General features: G+C 39.7%; 1 protein-coding gene across 4 annotated transcripts in view; it reads right to left on the bottom strand.

Annotated features, from left to right (window-relative positions):
• The window catches only part of FMN1 (formin 1), a 340,681-nt gene that overhangs the window by 157,915 nt on the left and 156,387 nt on the right, over positions 1–26,379 (bottom strand). For all 4 annotated transcript variants that reach the window (XM_070503784.1, XM_070503796.1, XM_070503780.1 and 1 more), the window contains 2 exons: positions 19,686–20,446; positions 14,475–14,625 (listed from right to left, as the gene is read on the bottom strand). In XM_070503784.1, the coding sequence (XP_070359885.1) occupies positions 14,475–14,625; positions 19,686–20,446 (912 nt within the window). The remainder of the gene's footprint in view (positions 1–14,474; positions 14,626–19,685; positions 20,447–26,379) is intronic.

The raw sequence follows: 26,379 nt of genomic DNA on the forward strand, positions 1-26,379 counted from the left end.
AGCAGAATACCTACCAGAGGGGCAGCTAAGGGCATTGAAAACTGGCACCTCTGGGGAGCAAGGTGGGAGTGGGATGGGAGCAACAGGAAGCTTTTTTTTTTACTTTTAAATGCTGTGAAATATCATACAAAAGAGTAGCACATGTACATTTATGTGCAGTTTAAAGGATGGCAAAAATAAACCACGTACTCACATTCCCCTTAAGAAAGCAAGAATTACCAGTATCTTTGAATTCCCTCTGTCTTCCCCCAGTTTTCCTCCAAAAGAACCATTCTTCTGAATTTTATATTTATTATTCCCTTGCTTTTTTTTTAAAAAAAAGTTTTGCCACAAATGTATGATTCCATAAACTTCCTTGGCTTGTTTTTTGAACTTCAGACTAATGGAATCATTCTTTCGTGACTTTTTTCTTTTCTTTTCTTTTCTTTTTCTGAGCAAATGTTGATTACATTCAACTCAGAACAAGAAATCTGAGAGGCAAATACATATATGAAAATATGTCTAATTGATACTGGCCTAACACAAGGTTGACATAAGGGAAACCATATTGTAGAAAAGACACCATATTGTCACTTTGAATGACCTCTGACTGACTAACCCAGATATGCTCTGGCTCTGTAGATTTTATCATCCCTCAAAGCTGCTATAAATTGATAAATTTGTTCCTTTCAGTTCCTTAGGAATGTGATGATCCCCAGGCAGAGAGCCTATGCTGATAGCCATCATCAATGACAACTGAAAGATCAGGGTATAGGGTGTTGCTCTGGTCTCTGATGCATATCCAGTAAAACAGAAGACTATCAGCAACTAAAACAAGATGTCTCCCCCACCCAGAGACCAGCCCCCTATATAACTGGCCTGTAGTCTTTGTTCTGGAAGATGGTTCTTTCAGACATTAGTCGGCCATCTTACCCCTTGCTAGCAAGCTGTAATAAAATCCCTTTCTTTCCTACCACCTTGCCTCTTGACTATTGGCATGTCTTTTATTTTTTTTGTGACTTTTTTCACTGAACATCTTGTTTAAGCATCATCCATGGGGATGCACATAGCTGTAGCTGACTCTTTCTCAAAGCTATGTAGTATTCCATGATGTGACTTTACCTCAGTCCCTTCACCCACTCTAATGATGATGGACATGGCTGTTCAATTTCAGATTGTTTCTATTATAAACAAAGCTTTTAGAAACATTCTCACGTGAGTCTCCTGGTACGAATGTGTAGAAGTTTGAGCAGAGGGTGTACACATGTTCACATGAATAGATACAGCCAAATTGTTTTCCAAGTATATGGAACAACGGATCTTCCCATTAGCAGCAAAGAGAGCTCCTGCTGCTCCATATGCTCCCAATATTTCACAAAGTTCTACTTTCTCATTTTTGCCAAGCTAGTGAGTCTAAAATGGTATCTCTGCATTTCCTAGTTGTTGATATCTTCTGTTTTTGACCATTCATTCTATGACAATCCTGTTCATATCTTTTGCCCATGTCACAAATGTCTTCTCTAAGCTGTGGCTTATCTTTCCAATCCTCTTTGTGGTATCCTTTGATGAGCAAGAGCTTTTTATTTTAATGTTATTTTATTTTAACGTACATATCTTTTATTTGATTTATGCTTTTTTGTCTTTTTCACATGAAGTTAAGATATGTTCCTATATTCTTTTTTAGAGAATGAACTTTCTCCTTTCTCAGTCACGTGCTTGATAGATCTAGAATTGATTTTTATTCATGATGTGAGGGAAGGATCTATTTTCTTTCCTTTTAGCCATATATATTTAATTTTTTAAATACTTTTAATAGCCAATTTTGCCAACTGATCCGAGATACTACATTTGTCATACATTTGTTTCCATATATGCATGAATCTGCTTCTGAAATCTCAATTCTTTTCATTGATCTTTGTTTTGCTTTTTCTGTGCCAATTACTGCCATATTATAGCTATCTCATGGCCTATTTTGTTTTTCTTGATATGAGGTAGAATAAGCATCCTACCTTGTTTTTGTTTTCATAGAGTTTATTTTTCTGAATTTTGTGTTATTATTCCTTTGGCTTTTTAAAACATAGTTTTGCCACAAATGTATGATTCCATACGTTTCATGTTTTTGAACTTCAGACCAATAGCACCATTATTTCACGACTTGCTTTTTTCATTAATCATCATATTTAAGGTGGGTTTTGTAAGGTTATTTTTGAACCTTTGCTCTTCCATATAAAATTTTAGAATAAGCCTGTCAAATTCTAAATAATCCTATTGAGATTTTGATTAGAATTACTTTGATACTAGAAATCAATTTGGGGTTAACTGATATCTTTATAATACTGGTTTTTCCTATTCATAAAGAGAATACATCTCTCCTTTTATTTAGGTCTACTTTAATGCTTTCAATATAATAATTTTTTATACATTGCCCACTTCAATTTGCTAATACTGTTTAGGATCTTCACATCTATCTAAGAAAAACTAGTCTAATTTTTCTTTTACTTCCTGTCCTTGTCTGGTAGTGCTATCAAGACTACATACTAGCTTTGAGTGTAACAGTTTTCTATTCTCTAAAGCATTTTGTGTAAGAAGGCAAAGTTTGTATAATAAAGCCATCTGGGCCTGGTATCTCCTTTGTGGGAAGATTTTAAACTACTGATCCAATTTCCTTAGTATTTACAGAATATTCAGGTGTTCTATTTCTTCTTGACTATTTTGGTAATGCATATTTTTCTAGAAAGTTGTTTATTTCATGTTATTTTCGTTTATTGGCAAAAGATTGTATTGTCTCATACATCTCTACACATCTGTAGTTGTATTCACTTTTACTTTCCTAAGATTTTTATTTGTTTTGCTCAATCTTCCCAAAAGTTTGTGAATTGTATTATTGTTTTCAAAGGACAAAGTTTTGACTTTATTGATCTTCTGTGTTTAAAAATATTTTTAAAAAATTTTCATTCTCATCTTTTAGAATGAATTAGGTTGAGCCATATGAAAGTGTATGTTTGATCTCATTCACCCTGCAAAAATGGCTTTTCTTGTCATTCAACCTCATTTTTCTGATTTCTTTGGTTTGTTTTCTTTTTCCAGCTATTAATTTTGAAAGCTTATTTTTGAAATTTTCTTTTCTAATATAAAACACTCATGATCATACGTTTGAGCTACATCTTATGAGTCTTGATAACCAGTATTTATATTTTTTGAGTTATAAGTGTTTCTGAGTCCCGTTACAATTTCTTTCTTGACCCATTAGTTATTTACCACTATGAATGCAAATTTTAAAAGACAAGGAAGTTTTTGTTATTGGCATGTTAAGTTGTCTGTTATCAACATATGATTCACAACAATTTCACTTTGTTGAGAGAATGTGGTCTGCTTGAAATTTGTTGAGATTTGCAGGACCTTTGCTTTTTAAGTCTTTTAAAACTGTTTCACTTTTAAAATTATATCCATGCATTACGTTGACAAAAATCAATAAAGTATAATAGTTAATTCAGTCTGTTTCATTGTTAGTATAGAAACCAACCTAAAATATCATACTTTAAGAGTTTTATCATCACCTAAGTCAGCCATTCTAGACATGTTTACATTTACTTATAGCCTATCATGTTCTAAAAGGAGGCCACCACAAACACAGATTACCATGAAAGCGAAATATAAATAGTAGAAAGTGGAGACAAATTTTATCATCTTTTTGTTCTATTGCATGGTTTTCTCTTGGCACACCCTGAGGACTTTCATCTCTGAGCATCTAGCTTAAATTCATTTGCTTTAATTACATAGTTGTGTCCCAGTGGGACACATACAATGAAGTGATAGGGTGAAATGGACCTCAGGTAGCCCTCTGGGGGGCCCAAGAGCCATCAATGAATGAGAAACAAGGCTTCTGGTTGGAATCCAACCTTCTGTTCTCCTTTATGGGGGACGTGAGAGGATTTTTCATTATTCTTATTCCTGTTGATGATGATGGTGATAACACGGGGCAAGAGCAAACTCGTACGTGTCAGGCACAAAGCTAAATACTTGACATAGATTATTTTAACCCTCACAATGACCCTCTGAAGTAGGTACTACTGTTATCCTCACTTTACAGATGAGGGAACTATACAGAAGAGCCTGAGAAAGATGAAGGAACTTGCCCCTTGGATAAAGTGATGACTCAGAAAGAAAAAGCCAGGCCTGTGTGGTTTCCAGAAACCCCTGTTGAACCACTACACTACCACCTTCCATCCTTAGACTAGTTGTGACTTGGTACACCAGGCGTGCTGGAGGAAGCAGCTGGTTAGAAGCCTGGAGGTCAGGCCTCTACCACAGCCTTGTCACTGGCTTCCTGGTGGCTCTGAGGCAAACAGAAAAATCTTAACTGATGGGTGGGAACTCCCTGTGCTGATCCGTGAGTCCTGTCTCCTTCTCCATGTACCTTCAGCCTCAGAGGCTCATCCCTTCCTTTGGTGGCAAAGGAATGGTTCTGTCCTCCAGCGTTGAATTGTTTAGCTATCTCCACACCCCAAGAGTTTATATAATACAGGACAAAAACATCACATGGCCTAGTTTCTCCAGTATCTCACTAAATCATTCTAAACATCATATGCTTTAGGCATTTTGCTGCTACATCCTGAATCACATTCTTCTCTAAGCAACCATCTCAATGTCTCATTTTTTCCATTAGTAAGATGATTATAGTACAGAGTGAACTATCTATAATGAGCGCCAGCTCCAGCAATGTGGCTTTCAGTTGGCTTCATTTTAAATAAATCTTTCTTTGTTAATTAATGTACCTTATCCCTGTGTTGTAAGTAACATTTACATTCCTGAATTGGACTGGGAGGAACCACACCCAGAGTGGAGGATCCAAGATCTTCCGAATCAATATGAATGCAATAAGCATTTGAAAGCAAAGGTTTAAAAGTGAGTTTTTGTGCTTGTTGTAAACTAAAGAAGTTGTACAAGAGAGTAAAAAGTGATGTGATAATTAGGTCATGAATTAACCCCCTGGTACTCGAAGCTCTATACTATTTTTAAAGACCCCCTTCTCACCTCCTAGGATATTTTGCACACGCAAAATGCCTAATGTGACTAATAAGGTACCTAGCATAAAAGTTAATTAATGAAAATGAAAACACTAAAACTTGGGTTATTTAGTAACCAGGGCCTGGAGCCAGGTCCCAATTAAACCACTCTTGTGGTGAAGGAAGGGATCAAGATGCCCAATAGGTTCCATCTGGCTGCTTCTGTGGGTCAATCTAGTGCCATGTCATGTCCTTTTCAAATTAGCCTTTCCACCCTCTCTCTTCCATTGCAATGAGGAGCTAAGGGTAGCCCCCCTCATGCTGTACCGGGGAACTCCCAGGCTCTCCCACTCACATGTAAGGGGCTTGGCAGCTAAGGAATCCAGCTGGAAGCAAGTATGATTCACTAGCTCTTCCCAGCCCAATACCTTTGGTCCTTCATTCCACTGGAGGGGCCCCTACCTCTCCAATCCCATTTGTACCCCACTGAGGAGATCTGATAATGGTCCTGGCAGAATTGTGGCTTTTCATAACTTTTGGCAGGGGCCTCGGTGACCCATAACATGGCTACACACATGATTTCTTCTCATACTGTCTGTAAATTGACCATGGCTAACCTTGCTGCCCTAATCAGATCAATCAGAACAACATTTCTTTAGCTGTTGCATGCTGGCAGCCTCCTGGGCTGAGGCGTGACTCAGAGTCAGGCTCAGATACTGAAGGCGATTTTTGAGTTTCCAGTGGTCTCAGGTTTCCTTTGCTTTTATCACAGTTGGTGAGCTTTGTAAGGCCCGTGTTTACAGCCATGCAAATTAGCCTCAGCTGGAGAGAAATCAGGTCAGGCCTAAAGGAAATCAAGCTCTGGGCCAAAGGTATTTTATCAAAAATTGAAAGTATGGCCATAGTACTGGGGTCATGTCAGACTGTCTTAGGAAACACATGGCAGCTTTGTCTGGTGTAACCTGAACTCCTGGCTTGGCCTCTGGACACTCTACAGAGAGACGTAGGGGAGGACGGTGAAGGGCCACACCAGCCAATGGGGGCTGGCCAACTAGACCAACGGCTGCTGCTGCCAAATGCATTTTCTGTTAAGTAGAGACAAGTGAGAAGGGAAATAGTGCATCTTTGAGGAAAGAAACATTGTGGTTGTGAGGCTGCTTTGCAGTATTTCCCATATTACTCACCGACTAAGCAAGGTCCAAACTCATGGTTTCATTCTACTCACTTATATACGCTCAGTATTTTTTGTTTTGCTTTTGATTTTTGGTGAGGAATATTGGCCCTGAGCTAACATCGGTGCCAATCTTCCTCTGTATTTTGTACATGGGATGCTGCCACAGCATGACTTGATGAGCGGCATAGGTCTGCACCCTGGATCTGGACACACAAACCCAACCACTACACCATCAGGCCGGCCTCTACTCAGTTTTAAAATGTATCTGTGAAGGTGTCCGCAAACAGACATAATCTGATATTTTATATCCAGAAAGTATCTTTAAAAAAATCCATTCCAGATGCCATGACAGCTACAGAAACTGAGACCAGAGAGGTTATGTGACTGGACACACACCTGCGAATTAGTTACCTTCAAATCTCTGGCATCTTTCCATTAGTTTTCCCCATTGCATTTCTGGCGCCTCAGCATGCTGGTACATAAAGGAACTTGGTTTCTTTAAAAATAATTCTCCAATATATTTATGTCTCTTAAGATTGGGGGTTGCTAGAATGCTAACAATTGTTCCCTGAGCTCCCACATACCTATGACTCAAACAACATGCTGCCGATGTTTTCAGGCAGCCTCGTCTATCAGACTGTGCCTGGGTCTCGGTGCTGAGTGCTGGTTCCCGTGCTACTTCCTCGTCTATCTGCCCTCTAACCAGTAAAATGAAAGTTGGTAGATCCTGAGTGTCCCCATTTGCAAAGTGGAAGTAATGACTAGATCATTGGAATTCCTCTAACCAAAGTTTTCATCTTTTGACTCTCCGAGAAAAGACCTAAGACCCAGAAAATTTAAAGGACGTGCTCAAGATTCAACAGTTGGTTAAGGTCAGAGCCAGAAGTAGAAACTAGGTCTACTCATCCCAAAGCCAGTGCTTCTTTTACTAAACAATGACCAGGGAATCAAATTCAGACTTCTTCATGTGAATTTGAAGTCTGGACTTGTAGTCAAATTCAGACCAACTGACCATTTGTCAAGGAATTAAGAGTGTAGGCTCTGTGGTTGTTGCTGGATTCATTTCCTTACCACTTAAGAGCTGTGTGATGCTAGGCAAGTCACATAACCCCTCTAGGCTCCAGCCTCCTCACCTACAAAGCGGGAATAATAATAGCAACCATCCTACTGGGTTCTTGTGACAATTAAATAAGTTAATACATGCCAAGCACTTAATCCAAAACCACTTACTTAGCATTACCTATTATTATTACTATTGAAATCTTCCCTTTATCATCTTTGCTTGAAAGATTCTACATAAATGCAAGTTATTAAGACTTCTCTCTGTCCATATTAAGCATGTATCTATGAGAAGATGTGCATGTGCAGTGGCTGTTTTGAACTTTGTGTATATTGAGATGTGTGCACTTTGCAAAACATTTATGGTTCAGTTGCAAAAGCATCCATGTGAGGGGCTGGCCCCGTGGCCGAGTGGTTAAGTTCGTGCGCTCCGCTGCAGGCAGCCCAGTGTTTTGTTGGTTTGAATCCTGGGCGCAGCCATGACACTGCTCACTGAGCCACGCTGAGGCAGCGTCCCACATGCCTCAACCAGAAGGATCCACAACGAAGAATATACAACCATGTACCAGGGGGCTTTGGGGAGAAAAAGGAAAAAAATAAAATCTTTAAAAAAAAAAAAAAAAGCATCCATGTGACCTGTGTTTGTGACTTAAAAACATATAAGATATTTGCCTATTCTTGTTATACCCTCACATACTTCTGGCTGAGAACTGGAGGGCAGAGGAAGCACTGCCACCATCAAGGTCCCAGCATGGGCATTCATCCTCAAACCAGTGGCTAGCTCCAGCCCAAGTCATAGTCTTAGAAAAGCGCCTGTATTAAGTATAAATGAATGAGGTCCAGGAAAACATAGGCAAGATTCAAAACTTTCCTCAAGTAGGAAGAAAAACTAAATACTTTTTAAAAATACAAATATTTAGAATGGTTCTCTCATAGCCTATCTTGTAATATATAATGATACTGGTTTTCCAATTAGATAATCCCAAATCGATATTCAAATAAATCTTGACTCTCTTTAGAGATGGAAGATTTAAAAAACTGTGTGTGTGTGTATGTGTATGTGGTGGGGAGGTGATTCCAGAATCAGTCCCAAGAGGCTAGGTCCAATACTTCATAAATTTTTACACTGCAGTCATCCATTCTAAGCACTGGAACTAGGCCTACTGGTGATTTCTATTCTGCTAATTCCCACAAGCCTTTCTAATACACATTTGGCTCCCAATAGTCTTGTGGATAATTTGCTGTGAAATTTGGCCTCACGGTCCACAGTAAAGAGATTTAACAAGACTAAAGAGGGTGCAGAGGGGCAGTCACTCTCGTGTAGGTTCCATTTCTCTGTGCTCTACGGTGGAAACTAATTTAGCTTTGTGTCTCAGCATTCTAAGGTGCCCTCTTGTGGTTGGGAGAGGTAATGAGCATCCTAATGACACTGCAGTTGCCCAGAGGTACGAGTCCAGATTAAGTCACTGTTCGACAGCCAACAAGAGAACACAGTTGAACTCCAAGAATAATATTCGGATTCAACACTCTGAAAGAATCATTGATATCCATACTTGACAAGTTCTAACCACATTTAAAAAAAAAAATAAGTAAATAAAGTAAAAGTACAACTTAACTTTTTGGGCCATCTTACTTCCAAATAAAATTTACAGAGCAGAATTTTTGTAAACTGGTGCCTGTCATGAAGTAGAAGCCCCCGTCTGCTTTCAGGAGATTTGGCCAGTCAAGGGCCTTTAAGCTGAAGAAAAGGAAAGCCCTGATCATTCCAGATATCACTCAAGGCATCTGGACATAGCAATAATGACCTCAAGGTCATGGACCGGTGCAATCAACACATCGGCAAGTTATTTCACTCATTTCTATAGATGATAACCCCTAACCTCACTGCTCGTTTTCCAGACACATGAGAAATACAAAGCGGTTGGCAAACTCATCCCCACTCCTGGGAGAAAAAAAAAATAATGTACATACCTTACCAAGGCAGCCCGGAGAAATTATCTTTGTACACAAGAGCTGAAATTATATAAACTTGGAAGGCAACAGGTTATGAAAACCCTATAAATTTATGGACAGGCTTCCAAACAATGTTCTCCTTCTCCCCTCCTCAATAAACTGAGACACCAAGTCTGGGATTTGAGAATTATAGCTATGATTCTCGCCAAAGTGACCAAATTACAGCTAAAGGCTTTTGGCTCCAGGTAGTTTCAACAGACTAGTGTCTCCTGAACCATCGCAACTCCCTGTGCCCCCACCCCAAAGTGCTTGGGGAATAGCCATTATCTCATTAATTCTTAACAAATATCTATGAAAAAGGCCGAGAGGAATGATTTCCTATATCTTACAGAGGAGGGAACAAGCACAGAGATTATTTATAATTCAAAGTGAGATTGTGGCATGTCAAGAGAAGAAGAATATTGGCAGGTCATGCTGGTTTTCTGAAAGTTGTTGGGCAAGTTTAGAAAGCAATTGGAAAGTTTATCAGAGTAGCTACTTGACAGGCACCAGGAGAAAGAATCTCAGACAATGAAAGCAGGTTTCTGGCTCTTCGTCAAGGTGCTGACCTACCTTTCCCAGGAACAAATGTAACTTAGAGACAGCATAAATACGGGCATATTGACAGTGGAAACTCTTATTTTACAGCACAAACAGATTATATAAACCAGTGTAAGATGAACTACTAGATGTCTGCATGTGTCATTAAAGGAAGTCCTGGAATTCTTCTATAAGTACTAAAAAAAAACAGGAATGGTCTAGAGATTTCTATTTGCAAATAGTTTCAAGAATGGACATACTAACGTTTTAAGACCCCCAACCACTTTGTGGAAATCAATGATACTTAACAATTTCTTCACAAAGCTTTCACATTAGTTCACAAACTAAGAGATTAAGTATTTTCTAGAACCATGTACTAAAGTACTTTCATAATCGTGATTTCATTTTGTCCTTGTAACAATGCTGTAAAGAGTTGTTATTCCCCATTTTATAAGGAAGGAATCAGTGTAGGAAAGTTAAATGATTTGCTCTGAAGGTTATCAGAGAGCAAAAAAAAGAAAAAATAAATAGGAGACATTACTGTGTTGGTGGTACGAACAAGAGCTGATGTTATGAGCTCTGGCTCTCAATTTGCTGATTGCTACATTTGCAGTGGCAGAGTAGTCTGGTGTCACAAATGAGGATGGCACATGCCTGAGTACACAATACAAGTTGGTCATCGTTAGTATTTATTATAGATAATATTTAAAATGACTGATAGAGTCCAAGGAAAATAGCTCCAAATTTACATATTTTGTTGTTGGAGTTCTATGTAAAGAATTTTTTTATTCAAGATTTGACTTCCTATTGGAAGACTGAGCGAATTTTGGATAATTTCACATTGTAGGAAATATTTTCAATTTGCACAAGTGTAGTTGTATTTTGTTGATGATTTTAACAATGGCTACTCTCATCTATAAACGTCAAATCAATCATCCAAATAAAAGTTACCAACATCAAAAAAAAAAAAAAAAATGGGGGCTGGCCCTGTGGTAGAGTTGTTAAGTTTGTGCACTCTGCTTTGGTGGCCTGGGGTTCGCCAGTTTGGATCCTGGGTGCGGACCTATGCACTACTCATCACGCCATGCTGTGGTGGCATCCCTCATAGAGGAACTAGAATGACCCACAACTAGGACACACAACTATGCACTGGGGCTTTGGGGGAGGAAAAAAAAAAAGTAAGATTGGCAACAGATATTAGCTCAGGGCCAAACTTCCAGAAGAAAAAACGTTACCATCACCTGTGTGGCAAATTACTGTTTAAATAAAGGGGAAACTGAAGACACAATGCTGAGGCTCTCGTACATCCTCTCAAGTGCTCGTCATTATCAACGTCTTCCCAGTTGAAAGTGTGCAAACCCTAGAAGTCACTTCATCTTTCTAGATCTGAGTTTGTCATGTGCCAAATGAGGGTACAGATTTAGATGATTGGTAAGGTTCCTTCTAATTTCCTTCTAATTCTTAGTCTGTATGATATTATAGAATGGGATCAGTGCTCAGTTTAAGAATATATGTCTCTGCTCACTTTAAACTAGTGCCAGTGATGGGAACTTCAAATGCTATTATAGAATATAAAACTAGAAACTTGTCTCTGAGTTCAGCAGAATCCTGACCATTCTGAGTTATTTCTGAACTAGGAATACAGAAGGCACAGAGGGATGAAGACCAGCTCCATCTAAGAGATGTTCACAAGTATATTTCAGTGTTGGCTGAGCCCCTACAGGCAAGATTCAGAATGCTGGATTTTAAAATCTCCAACATATACTCCTCTTCAGTTCTTATAAAAAGACTATTTGGCAAGTGTTCTCCTAGGCATCTTGTATGGGAATCACTCTGTAGTTAGGCTGATGGAGTTGGTCTCTAACGCTAAAACTCCTCAGCTGCTCACAATCTCTAAAATTCACTATCGTTTTCATTTTAAGAGAAAAGAAAACAAACATCCGATTCTCAGAAAAGAGCAAGGAATCCATCCTGAAGTTGGAAATCTGGCCAGGGGCATGGAGGGAAGGCTGGTAGGAGGCGGGTTTGGAGTTTTCTGACATTGATTCAGCTCGTTATTTCCCCTAAAACTTAAAATCTCAGCTCTAAGGCAGGCCACAAAGCTCACTGAAAACTCCAAGCAGCCTCCACACCATCAAGCCCAGTAGACCTACATTCTTGCTTCCACTTACAGAAAACACCAAAGACTACACACATGCACAGTTTCCACGAAGTAATGGCGACCCCACTGTTCAGAAAGATTGAAGAGTTCAGATGAAGGGTATTTTCCCCTCTGACAGAAAAACAAGATAAACATATCAAGTGCTAACTGCCTTAGTGAAAAATCCTTTGTTGAACAGACAATTATAGATAAGAAATAAGAATAAACGACCAAATGCTTTGATGTTTTAAAAACAAACACTTTGATGTTTCAAAAATACTCACTCGCCAAAACAGAAATTAGTTTTATGAGTAAACAACATGTTAAGCGTCCAGAGAGAGAAACAAAAGGAGTAATAGCAATCTGAGAAGAAATGGAGAACAATGGTTTAATGTGATATTGCGCAAGAAAACATTTAGTGGAGTTCCTGGTTAGTCAGAGAAAGCTTCCTGGAAGAGGCAAATTGAGGCTAGCTTTGGAATATAGGGATCCTTCTCTCACCTTTTGTATAGAAACAGTAGTCCTCCATTCCTGTAGATGGCATTTAAACAGCCAGCCTATAAGGCATACTTATTTCCACCTCATATGAATCTAGTTCATAGAAATATATTTTATAGTATGTCCACTGACTTCTTGCCTGGAACTCTTTTATTAGAAAAATTCAAATTGCTCATGCAATATGTCCTCTTAAAAGATTTGCTCTGATATTTATTATTGAATCACACTTTTCTCATGAAAACACAATTCCAATGAACTTGAGAGGTGAAAAACTTTGATCACAATTTTCATTCATAATTCAAGTCAGTGGGATAATCTGATTTGATTAACAGAAAACTGTGTTCAGACTTTTGCCACTTTTTTCCCTGTAAGGCACAGCTGACTTCATAATCATAACGTTACTTAAGATATGAACCAGTGGATGAACCCCACTATATAATTTAAGAATGACGAGTTGACGACAATATCGTTCATTATAGACTTTTCAAAACACTTCCTCAAACCCTCTTACATGTGAATTTCACAACATCCTGGTGGGTCAACTAGACTCAGATATTGCTAATCCTGTTTTATAAAGATGGGAAAATAGGGCCTAGAGAAGGAAGACAACCAGCCCAAGCTCACATACAAATCAATAGCAGAACCAAGTCCTATATTCTTCCTCCACACCATCTATGCTGTTAGCAAAACACTCGTGCAGAGAAGTAGCAGCAGCGGCAGCAGCAGCAGCAGCCAAACAAGAGCAGCTACCCTTTCTGGAGGGCTGACTGTGTGCCAGGCACTACGCAGAGCATGATACATCTATTACCTCATTTAATAATCACCTAGACCACCACCAGCAGCAGACGTCATCTCACGTTATGGTGAGGGGACCCAGGCACAGGCGGTAGAACTTTGCTTTAGGTCACACAGCTAGTGCGTGGCACAGCTGTGATTCAGCTTCCCATCCGCCTGATGGAGAATCTTGAACTTGTTCTCTGACAGATGGCTGGTGGTCTCAGACTTCAAGTCCTCAAGTCTGCTCAGAAGTCACCTTCTCAACGAGGACTATCTTCCAGACTCCATTTAAAACTGTAGCCCCATTACTACTCTGCTGAAGTTGATCCTCCTTACCTTGTTCTACCATATGATTTAACTTTTTGTTTTTTTGGGGTTTATTTTACTATTATTTTTTTTTGAGGAAGATTAGTCCTGAGCTAACATCTGCCACCAATCCTCCTCTTTTTGCTGAGGAAGACTGGCCCTGAGCTAACATCTGTGCCTATCTTTCTCCAATGTTTTTTATATGTGGGATGCCTGCTACGGCATGGCTTGCTAAGTGGTGCAGAGGTCCACACCCAGGATCCAAACTGGCGAACCCGAAGTCACCAAAGCAAAATGTGCGAACTTAACCGCTGCGCCATTGAGCTGGCCCCTTAATTTTTTGTTTTTAATGTTGATTGCTAATATAAGCTCCACAGGGCAAAGATCTTTGGCGTTTTTCACTAACATATCCTAGATGCTCAGACAGTCCTATCCAATAGAACTTTCTGTAATGACGAAAATGTTTTATATCTGTGCTATATGGTAGCTACCAGCCACAGGAACAAAACTGAAAAGTGGCTAGTACCACTGCAGGACTGAATTTTTAATTTTATCATCTAATTTTATTACTTAAATTTAAATAGCTACATGTGACTAATAGTTATCACACTGGACAGCGTGGGCCTAAAACAAAACCTAGCACAAATAAACTGCCAATAAATATTTGTTAAATGAATGAATTTATAAATAAGTGAATGAGTAAGACATATTTTCCATATAGCCTACAGACTACTTTCATGAATTGACAAATTTTATCTTTTTCAATAGAATTAATGTCTGAAAAAAGTCCAAATTAAGAGACTAGTTTGAAAATTCAGATGATGTGACCAAAACATCAAGTACAGATTTCTCAAATTATTGGCTTGTTTTTGTCATCTAAGACACAGAACCTTCCAAAACATTTTTTTGAAAACAGAGGGAAAGCAAACCAGTAGCACATAACAAATCTCCATATACGACAAAATATACATATATGGTTATGATTACTATAGTCACTAGATACCTTTTTGACCTTGTTTTTTTTCTCATAGGTCTCTGACAGAGGTTTTTTCTTCTGCTGAGTTGTGTCTTTGGAGAATAAATACTCAAACTCACTAGTATCTCGAATATCAGGTTCTTCTAAGGAATCCCATAAGGTTGGTGTAGCATTTTGGCTTAAAAGAGAAAATGACAAGTTAAACTTAAGAACCAAAACAGAATAGAATACAAATAAGTCTCTAATTTTTTTAACTCATTTTAAAAACAGATGTAAAACCCTAATAAAGCTTGGAGAAAAGCTTTTAGTGCTACATATTCTTTTTAAAGTCAATATATACTATAGAACATTAAAGCAAATACACATTTCAAAAAAAAAAAAGTCATTAGATACAATCAAAGAGAGATTATCTAGAGAAACCTCATGGGACCAGAAATCCTAGGATTGATTGTTGAGGTCATATAAACTGCTCCTCCCTCAGTTTGTGGCATTTCCATAATGGGTAAAAATGGGCATTATACAGTCTGAAAAGATAACCAATTTTTAGACATTGATGGGCTAATTCTTAAACTGAATGAGAATGGAGTACTAAGGTGAAGATTGACCCTCTCTTTGGATTTTTTCTACTAGTTTTAAATACGGTTTTCAGGATTAGCTCAGGTCAACTCAGAGCAGGACCTATACATGTGAACAGGCTGTGCTCATTTAGAAATACGTGATTTATTATGTCCTGCCCTCACAACAGTATTAACAATAAAAACAAACCAGAAAACTCCATTGTAGCAGCTCCCAAAGGGATTTCAACTACAGCAGCCATAAGGAGACTGTGTTTTATTTTGTCTTCTAAAAACAAGGGCACCCTAGTTTTGAAACAAAGAAAGAGAAGATGATCTAGAAAATCAGATATAGAGGAACTGCCTCTGAGAGCTGACTCAGATGGGTTACTATCCAGGCTCCCTTCAGAATACATTTTCTCCCAAATGTCTATTTTCTTAACTTACTTTCTTATCTTATTTTTAAACACTTCTAATGCCCATACACAGAATAAAATTATGTCTCATCTACACATTTACTGCTTTTCAAACATACATATGTGTTATGATCCATAACACTTACCTTTGTTGCAAAGGATATTTTCTCAGTCAATGGAACTAAAAGAACTATTATTATATGGGATGGTCCACAAAATTGTTTGATTTAAAAGGCGATTTTCTTGTTCAAAACAGTAAGCGACATTGGCTTTTCAGATCTGTGTGTTCGCATGCCTGCCTTTCCCATGAAATATGACATTTTGGTTCTGGCCACATTCACTTGTCTCTAGATTTTGGGTTTTTTTTTTATTAAATTTGCTCTAACATAATACTTGAGCCATTTAAGAGTATATATGTGACATATCTAAGTTATAATGTATAGTAATATAACGAATATCTGAAATCGTCACCCAAGGGCTAGAACATTTCCACTGAAGTACATCCATCTATGTGCTCCTTCCTCAGCCTGCCCCCTCCGCCACTCACTCAACTTCAAACACTATTAATGTTAAGTGCTTATCTCGGCTGCACTCAGGAAAGGGGATCTTGACGGGAGAGGAGAGTCAAGGAATTTTGGAGCTTGCAGCCTGTTAACGACTGCCATTCTGGGTCTCATGAAGGTTCTGGGAAGCTGAAGAGAGGGTGCCTAGAGGGAGGTGATGTGACACATAAGGCAGATTGTTCAGACCCACTGCCCCACCTTGCCCTCTACCACTTGGCCCCAGCTCCAAGGACTCAGAGCCCAGGCCAGTATGACTAGTGGTATAACTCAATCATATTCTGGAGCAAATTGGCTTTGGCAGTCGGGCTGAGCACTTCATCACCATTTACAACATTATTTCTATGGGAAAAGGCATTTCTAATAATGAATAGAAGAATTTCAGAATATCACCTCAGTAGGTTGGGGGCAATTGGTATTTTGTGGGGCAGTAACAAGGACTTGCTCACAGTGGACCCTCTGCCATAACGGTCAACTCTTTTCTGACCACTGAACATATAATTCTAGCTCAAGAGAAGAGGGAGAGGAAAGAGAAAGGAGAAGGAGAAGAAAGGGGGAGAAGGGGGAGGGGGAGAAGGAGGAGGAAGAAGAGGGAAGAGGGGGAGAGGAAGAGGAGGGAGGAGGAAGACAAGGGAGGAGGGGGAGGGGGAGGAGGGGGAGGGGGAGGGGGGAGGAGGGGGAGAGGAGGAGGGGAAAGGGGGGAGGGGGAGAGGAGGAGAGGGAGAAGGGGACAGGGGAGGGAGGGAGGGGGGAGAAGGGGAGGGGGGAGGGGGGAGAGGGGGACGGGGGAGGGGGGAGAAGGGGACGGGGGAGGGGGGAGAGGGGGAGGGGGGAGAAGGGGAGGGAGGAGAAGGGGAGGGGGGAGAAGGGGAGGGGGGAGAAGGGGAGGGGGGAGGGGGAGGAGGAGGAGATATTCACCAAGAAGATAGATACTCACTCACTAGAAAGATAGATACTCATTCAGAAGCCAAAAGGGGAGATAGATGAGGATTTCTCTTTCTTTAACTAAATATCTCTTCTCTACTCTAGAAACCAGAAAACAGGCACCGAAGAAGGCAAAATGGCTACAGTTAAAAATTGACTCTTGCTAGGAGTGACAAGCGATCCAGGTGGATGAGAGGCAGTGTACACATAATGGAGAAAATTCATATTTTACTCCTAATTCCCTAGAAGACCAAGACCAAAATTTATTATGTGTACTTTATACAAAGTGCTTACCCCACTGGTTGTACAAAAGAGGAAAATACCATTTCATCTCCTTTACAAGAACACATCCCAGATAATCTTACTTTTGTCCATCAATAGTACATAGAATCTTTAGACCATTTGAGTTTAAAGAAGTAGTCACCCTCCGAGGTACAGAAACATTTTGAGGGGCTCATAGTGAGAGAGACTGAATGTGCAGCGGGAAGTGTCTGTGGCACCGTCTGCACGCCTCACAGTGGGGACTCCTGCCACCCATGCCCCACACTCAGGCTCAAGGGTGACAAGTTTATCAGGCAGGGCTGTCCTGACATCCCAGGGCAGTAAAGTTGGTGCGACCATCTACTTTTCATTTTGCTCAAAACTGAAGCCCTAGATTTATGGTAGAACTAAGAGAGCTTGAGTGTTCAATTGTTTTCTTTCTCAACATTTCCAACTATGTAAAGAGGGAAAAACACAGCCAACAACCATGTCTAGCTTGCCTTTGTCACTTTGAACAGTGAATGAAGGGCCCACATCTCCCAGCGGTGCAGTTACACTGCTGCTATGATCTGTGATATTGGTTGCTCACGAAGTCTTGCAAGGAATGAAGTTGAGGCAGGCTAGTGAGACAGGTGTGGAACAGCTCCGTGTGCCATCAGAAACACTACTCTAGGGCTGACGGGTGGGATTCATCACCTTGGAATGGCTGCACGTTAACTTGAGAAGAATAATAAGGCATCACAGCTCCAGAGAAATATTTTGGGAAATGATTTCTTAGGAAATGTCATCTGAGTCTTGAATGGGGAAAGGGGAATACTAGTATTTTAGTTAATGGTAATAGCTATTTCAAGATCACCTCATGTTTTTTTAACCATACTTTTGGGAAATTAGAAAGTATCGGCTTTAAAAAAAAAGTATCAGAATTTTCCACAAATAAACTCTTGGCCCTTATTTTTTGGTGAGGAAAGGAGCCAATATGAAGTATATAATTAACTTGTTCACCATATGCTTAGTTTTAAGGTGTTCCCCGCTCCTCCTATAGCGATTTCCAGTTGCTTTATAATCGTGAGTTGCATGTTATTTTGTTCAATATCCTGCCTTCCTCAAGCAAAATGTTATATAAACTGAAAAATTCACCACATCTTGATTTGGGAAATAAGTACAAAAATTTAAGTTTAAAAATGTGCTCTGTATTTGCTGTCCTTTGCAAACAAATGAACTTCTAACCCACAGAGTGATTTAGAAACAACTCAACATCTTTCGCATTGTTCTCTTGACGGGCTCTGAAATGAGGCAGAAGAAATCCGATCACATTTGTTTGACTGGAAGTTTCCAAGAAACTCTATCTTGCTGCCTTAAAAACTGTCTACAAATGGGAGCCGGCCCAGTGGCGCAGTGGTTAAGTTTGCACGTTCTGCTTTGGCACCCCGGGATTCGCCAGTTTGGATCCCAGGTGCAGACATGGCACTGCTTAGCATGCCATGCTGTGGTAGGCGTCCCACATATAAAGTAGAGGAAGATGGGCACGGATGTTAGCTAAGGGCCAGTCGTCCTCAGCAAAAAGAGGAGGATTGGCAGCAGATGTTAGCTCAGGGCTAATCTTCCTCAAAAAAAAAAAAACTAAAAAACAAAAAACGGTCTACAAATGGAAGATGCATTTTAGCCATCCACACACTAGCACTTTCTCTAGAGGGCAACAAAGTATAAAGACATTAACAGTTCAAGCAGAGAAAATTTATATTTTAAGACTCCTCTCTGACCTGAAGCAGTAACAACTCAGCTATTTCTAATTTTTTTAAATGAAAAATGGAAAATTAGGGGCTGGCTCAGTGGCGCAGTGGTTAAGTTCGTGCATTCTACTTTGGTGGCCCAGGGTTTGCTGATTCGGATCCTGGGTGTGGACCTATGGCACTGCTTATTGAGCCACGGTATAGCAGGCATTCCACATATAAAATAGAGGAAGATGGGCACGGATATTAGCTCAGGGCCAATCTTCCTCAGCAAAAAGAGGAAGATTGGTGGTGGACGTTCGCTCAGAACCAATCTTCCTCAAAAAAAAAAAAAAGAAAAGAAAAATTACACATACCTCTTAAATATCCATATCATAGGGTTGATAATACATCTAAAGACAAGACAGATATTCTAAAATTCTTCGCTGAACCTACAGTATAGATTCAGGCTTAATGTCTTTATGATTACTCACAAATTGCAGGAATGTGGGAGAAGTCCCTATCTTAGACCTGAGCTTTTCTCTAGTTTATAAAATGGAACATTTACCTTAGGAAGGATCTGATGCTGAACACATCGTTTCTCCTAGCATCAATCCATAGGGAATACAGAGGAGACCTGGTGGAGACATTCTTCTCCAAACACTCCAGCCTTGTTTATCCAAGGCATTCACTGTACTACACTTGAGAATGAGTGCCACAGTACACAGATGCTGAACTGGTAAGAATAAAACATCACTTGTGCAAAATCCTGGGAGTTCACATGCTCAGAATGGGACAGGGGAGTTGAGCTTACCTCTTATCACTTATTTGTATTCTAGTCCAGTACAAAGGCTTCATGGGACAACTGGGTTCAATGGCTGGTTTCCGAGGACATTGGCTAGAAGAAGAGCTGACTCCAAAGAAGAGTCCTGGAGGAGGTGGAGGCGCAAGTCCTGGGGGTGCTGGAGCAGGAGGTGGCCCCCCACTGCTGGGCAGAGCGGAGAAGTTAGGAAGTGGTGGCGGGGGAGGAGGTGGGGGAGGCCCAGCACTTGGAGGCAGAGGAGGTGGCGGAGGTGGTGGCGGTCCAGCGCTCACAGGTGGTGGCGGAGGTGCTGGTGGCAAAGCTTCAAGTCCAGGTGGGAGGGGAGGAGGGGGAGGGATGCTTGTTAGTAGGGGTGGTGCAGGAGGGGGAGGCGATGCCTTCTGCTGATTCAAAGAGATGCCTTCCACAGACAGGAGAGGAACATGGACATCTTTGCTGTCATTTGGGGGAGAGAGTTGGCTTAAAGAGGAGATATTCAGTTTTTTGGGTATTATTTGGTTACTTCTGGTTGTCTTGCCTTCACCTTCACAGGGTTTGAGGAAAGTCTCTCTGTCTGTCTGGATGCACACATTTCTGTAAGTCTTTGGAGGGCAGTCATCGTCGGTGGAGATAGATACATCTCTCATCTCTTCACATCCTCCTCGCCATCGGTGTTCTATCTCATGCTTGAGATTTTCAATGGTTTCTTCTAGCCTCGCTGTTATCACTGCATGCTCACCTCGGATATGAAAGGTCTGAAGTTCAAACTGAGCCTGTAGGGATATCAATGGGAAAGAAAGTAAGGAGTTTACAAAAACCAAATGTCAGAAATTAAAAAACTCAATACCATCACCATGCCACCATTACACAGTCCACATAAACACAGGAAAATAGATATTCTTTTGAGAATCCAATAGAGTGTAAGTTTCACTTTATACATTTTCTAAGGATTTAAATACTTGGAGTAGACACACAGTTTCATCTAATCTGAGCTCAGTGGGAATAATTACCATGGATTAAGGCTTAAAGTAAAACTGTCGCCTAAGAACTTTCACCTGGTTTTAATGTCAAATACAAAACAAAAATTTTAATAAAGTTTTGAACATGCTTGAATCTATCTTTCATTGCTTTTGGTTTGGAAAAAGAAAACTCTAAGAAAAAAACAGATTTGGAGATATTTCTGGCTTGGAGTTGCTGTTCTCACGGTCTTCCTTAGAATGTCTCCTTTATGGGGTTTCTGGGCCAATAGGGAAGATGCAAAAGGTGCAAAAAAAAGAAGCTATGATACACATGTTTTTCTAAGAAATTTCCATATCAAAGCAGCCCATGATCAGTATTCGTGTCTGTTTCATAATCATTCATAATATAGAAATAAATAAGCAACATAAAGGCAGAGAAAATGAGAATGTTGACTTGTGATTTTTCTCTTCTATATATCCAGCATTTTAAGCTATATTTTATAAGACATCAACCTTTTTAACACTTTTCATTTATTTCCATACCTTGAGTCTATGATTTTACACTTATTAGCACAGAGCTGGTGGACTCTTACTTATTAACTAGCGTACTTCCCAGCATTCAAAACCATTTAGCCTATTACAGTTAACTGGGAAGCAGTCAAATTTATAATTTTATTAGAGTTTCCAAAATCCAATTTAACAGTAATTAAATATTTCTGGTGAACTTATCTAATTTTTTCCCTCCCCATCAGTTTATAAACTCCACAAGATGAAATCAGGGACAGCATCTGCCTGTATTTCTGTATCTCAGCAGCAAGCACAGTAAGTACATAGTTATTGAAGAGATGAGTGGATAAAACCACTGAAACAGGTGTATTCAGTCATTGTCCCAAGAGCCTTTCTTATGGTCAACAAGACTTTCTTCACTATCATTTCAGTCCACAAACATCAAGAACACCAAAGTGTATACTAAAGTCCCTCTTGCAATGAAAAAGTAAAGAAATATTTTTTGGCTTAGAATCAGGGAAGATAAAGACATAGGAAGGTCGCTACTTTCATTAAGATATTTTTAACTATATTTTTACTAGGTTCACCTTTACCCTCACGAAGCAATCCCCAAATAACTATGGTCAGTAGAAGCAGAGACAAGGTTTTTCTGAAGCCGATCTTCCCCTACGTGGATATGGCAGCCCCAACCCAACTCTGCCAGAACTGGTGGGTTGAGGGCACCATCTATTTCTCATATAGCAGAAGGTTAAGCACTTGAGTTCTGGATTCAGACCACCTGGTGCACATCCTGGCTTGGCCACTTGTCCAGTTCTACAACCTTGGGCAAGGAACTTTCTATCTTCAAGCCTGAGTTCCCTCGAGCATCAAGTGAGGACAACAGTGACCATCTCTAGGATTTTTATACATGTAAATTGAGATACTTCCTAAAAAGCAGTGGGCATTATGCCTGGGACACAGTAAGTTCCAAATACATGTTACTATCAGCTACTGTTGCTAATGATAATATTACAGTAAGAGACTAACAAATTGATAATCATCTTAAAAATTCCGAAATAATACCACCTTTGTGGAGGAATAGGCCCAAAACTAGGCAAAGCTTAAGTAGTCAGGACAAACAATGTACTATAAATATAAAAATTTACCCAATCTTTCACGAGTTCTGCTGCCAAATGCCTGAAGGTAACTTCAACCTTCATTCAACTACGTGATCAAGATACTCTCTGTTTCAACATCCTACCCATCTCCATCTCCCTCCCCCGCCCACTCCACCCATATCCCAGCCCTGATTCCTGCTCTGAATTACTTCCAACATTTTAATTTCATTTTAGTGACTAGTTCAGTTCTGCCACATCAAACTAACTCTTGGTTGTTCCCAACTAACCTTCTTCCAAGAAGGTTAAGAATCAAATAATATTGATGAGCCAGTAACTTTACTCAGTCTTCAACTTTTTAATATGAAAAGGTTGCTAAGACATGTTCCACAGAGAAACTTACCCTTTATCACACAACTGACCTTATCTACAGCAAAGGTGTTGGTCCCCACCTCTCCTGCTTTCCACCTCTCACCCACAATCTTCTGAATCTGGTGAAGCTGATGTATACACTTATGCATTGTTTTGGTGGCTCTGGAAGGCACTGGCTTTAGTGTAGCAGGTAGAGCAAAAATTGGGCAGGTTATTTAACCTCTATGTACCTCAGTTTTCTCATAAGTAAAATAGGGGTAATAGAATCCACCCTCAAGGCAGTTAGAAGAAGTAGATGAATAAATATATATAAAACAACATATATAGGAACGTTTGGAACATAGTGGCTGCTATGTAAGTTTGCTATCATTCTCATTGTCTCTTTGCTGACAGGTCAGAGGTTGGTGGCCACATCAACTTGTTTCAACTCTCAGAATGCTCCCCCAGCACCATGCTCTATCCATCTCAGGCAAAAGTAAAGATGCCAAAATCCTTCTTTAATCCCTGCTAGCTGTCATCCTTTCTTTCTCATTCTACCTCTTTTCTTCACAGCAGAGATTTTTGGAAAAAATTAAAAAACCACACAACTCTTGCTTTATCTATTTTCTCATCCATTTCCTTTTCGACTAATTACACTTGGCTTCCGGCCCTACTGTCTTAACGAAACTCTCTGATTTGAGGGTTACATTTGGTCAGCACTTTTCAGTGATTTTGTCCTCTCAGCTGCATTGTTAAAGTTGACTGTTGCCCACGCCTTGAAATTCTCTGCTTCCCTGACGTTTGATATGCCCTCTCCACTCATCTCTGTTTTCCTCCTACTTCTTGTTTTCTCCAGTAAATCTTGTGGACTCCTCTTCCTCCATCCATCTCTTAAACGTTCCCTAGGCATCTTCCTTGCCATTTTATCCTTCTCATACTACACAATCTCTCTGTCATCTTGTGTACTCATACGGTAAATGATACTTATTTACTATGGACTAGTAACTTTCAAATTTGTACCTTCAAACTGTAATTCCAACTATCCTCTGGACTGGTCTACCTGCACGTTTTATCAGTCACTGCGGACTCAACATGTCTGAAAAGGAACTCATCATTGCTAAATCTCCATTTGTTCCTCCTCTGAAATTCCTCCTCACAGTTAATGGCATCACCATCCTCCCAATCATCAGATCCAGAAATCTGGATGTCATGCTGGATTCCTTGCTCTCTCTCATTCACAACATATTACTTATCAATGAGTTTCATTAATTTCTGATTCATTTCTTTCCCTCCATCCCCACTGCCTCAACTTTTCACTGGGTCCTCTTTACCTAGACAAACAGCAAGAGCCACCTAATCCTCCTGATCCCAGTTTGGCCACATTGGTTCCAGGAGGATTTAAAAATAAATAAATGAAGATCTTTATTCTGTAAAATTATTTCCATAATTGGCCATTACTTATAAACCAACACTGAAAACTTTTTTAGCATGAACACTCTGAAAGCTCTTCTGATTCGTTTTCTGCCAACTTTCTCCACTTTTGGCTCCTGCTCCTTCTCCAAATATGTCCTTGATTCCAGTCTTACAAAACATCTTGCCTCCTTCAGGACCATGCTCTTTTGTGCATCTGAGCCTTTGCAAATGGTGTCCTCTCTCAACATTCCTCCTGTGCCACAAACACCCAAGGTAAGGGGACATATTACCAAGCATACATTCTAAGAATGACTTCTCACAAACTGTATTCACTGATATGAAGAATCACCAAATAAGAACGAAATATTGAATTTCCACATACTCCATACCAATATGCTGAGATTACAGTAAGAAGCCGTCTGACCACTAAAATTTAAATGGCCCAAATGAAGAAACAACTTACCTTTGCCCTTCTCTGTTTCACAATTCCTTTTGATCATTGATTTTTGTCTCGGTTGTGTTCAGAACTCAGCAGGACATGGTAAGTCAAAGTGATTAAAGCAGAGCATTCCTTCTGCATCTGTTCACATCCTATCAATTATTTCAAATTGTGCCTGGCTCTATTACAAATGAGGCGTCTCAAGTCCATGTATACCATGAATCAAGCATTTTGGGAAAGTTAGTTTTTAACTTTATTTCCTATGAAATGCACTTCTACTTTGCACATGGAAACAATGTGCTGTTGCCCCGCCTGTGTCTAGAGCCATAGCTAGGACTGTTAATGATTTGGTGAGTCAAACACCGAGAGTAGAACTTTCTGTTGGATAATCATGTACTCCTGGACAACGTTTGCCTAGGATCCTGGGAATTGTTGTAAAATGTCAAGCCCAGGTTCCTACAGCCAAAATCACAGAGAAGGCTGGGTCAAGGGAATACAATGCTTTTAAAACCTGCTTTTCAGTCTCCGTTACATTGAACACGGTGCTCATATATGGGAGACAAAACAATCAGAAACCTTCCATTCATTTTTAGATAAATATTCTTTAGGACATATGAAGAATTATGAGTTTCCCTCTCCTCAACCCTCTGCTAAAAATCTTTTTCTGCATTCATCCAACATACCATTTGAAAGGAGATGGGCGCTGAGGTTTGACATCTTTCTAGTCTTTCAAGTTTTATCTATCTTCCTTTACTCATAACTTGATTGCTCATATTGCTTTCATTTTTAATCATATTCTCTTTCTACTTGCAACAGTCTATTAATCTATATTCATCCCCTTCTAAGCAAGATTCAAATTAACAATCTTTAAGAGAGATATCCTAATTAAATCATTCTATTTCAATCATCCTTTTACTTGATTGGCACTATTTTTATCTGTCTAATGTAGTGGTTTCTAAGCCTGTTCCCTATTAGAAACACCTAGAGAGCTTTGCAAAAAATACTAATGGGCAGAACCATCCCCAGAGATTATCACTCCATTAGTCTGAGATTGTACCCTTCCGCTGGTATCCTTAAAGCTCCCCAAGGGATTCCAATGGGCAGCCAGAGTCGAAAACAACAGTAACTGTTCTTGATCTTTATTCTGCTCCAAACACAGCTGAGCTAGTATACCACCACAATATCGGTGAATTCTTTTTGGCAATCACTTTTACTTGGGTCACTTTAGAATCTCCAAAGGATTATGTGTTATTTGAAAAAAGTTTCTTCCTAATTCTAACATGTCCCCATAAGGGGAACATCCCTTCATGACCCACATTGAGAACAGTTATTCTACACAGCAGATAAGCCTAAAATTCTTTCCATGATACTCATGGCTCTTCAAGACCTGGCCTCTGCTTGCCTTTCCAGATACTTCTATATACTTTTCCTATGTTGCACCACTACAGATTCAAACATATGATCTGCTCCCACATCTTTACGCTTTTGCAAATGTGTTTCCTCTACTTAAAACACCCTTTCTCTCCATTTTCTTTCTAGTGAAAGCCCTGAAGGAAAATTCAGTCAAGCTCAACTGAACCTTCTGGCTGAAACTTTTCTTGATTCTTCTTGACAAAAGTTTTCCTTTGTTGCCAAAGAACTTGCTGGTCACATTCATTATAGTCATTTATGTTTATCATTTTTGCAAATCTAAAACCTCCAGGCAGTTGGGGACCATGCCTTATTCACATTTGAACTTCCAGAACATTGCACACTGCTTGGCTAGTTAGTGATCCGTAAATGCTTATTGAATTGAATTATTTCTTTAGCTTTAAATATTAAGACTTCCTTATGCCTCTGTATTACCCACCCAACTATACTTGAAGCTCTAAAAAAATTTAAAAGGAGAGAGACATGTGGTCCCCTTCCTCTTTGATAGTCCCATGCATAAACTATAAGATTTC

The sequence above is a fragment of the Equus asinus genome, chromosome 2 (assembly GCF_041296235.1).
Source record: "Equus asinus isolate D_3611 breed Donkey chromosome 2, EquAss-T2T_v2, whole genome shotgun sequence".
NCBI lineage: Eukaryota > Metazoa > Chordata > Mammalia > Perissodactyla > Equidae > Equus > Equus asinus.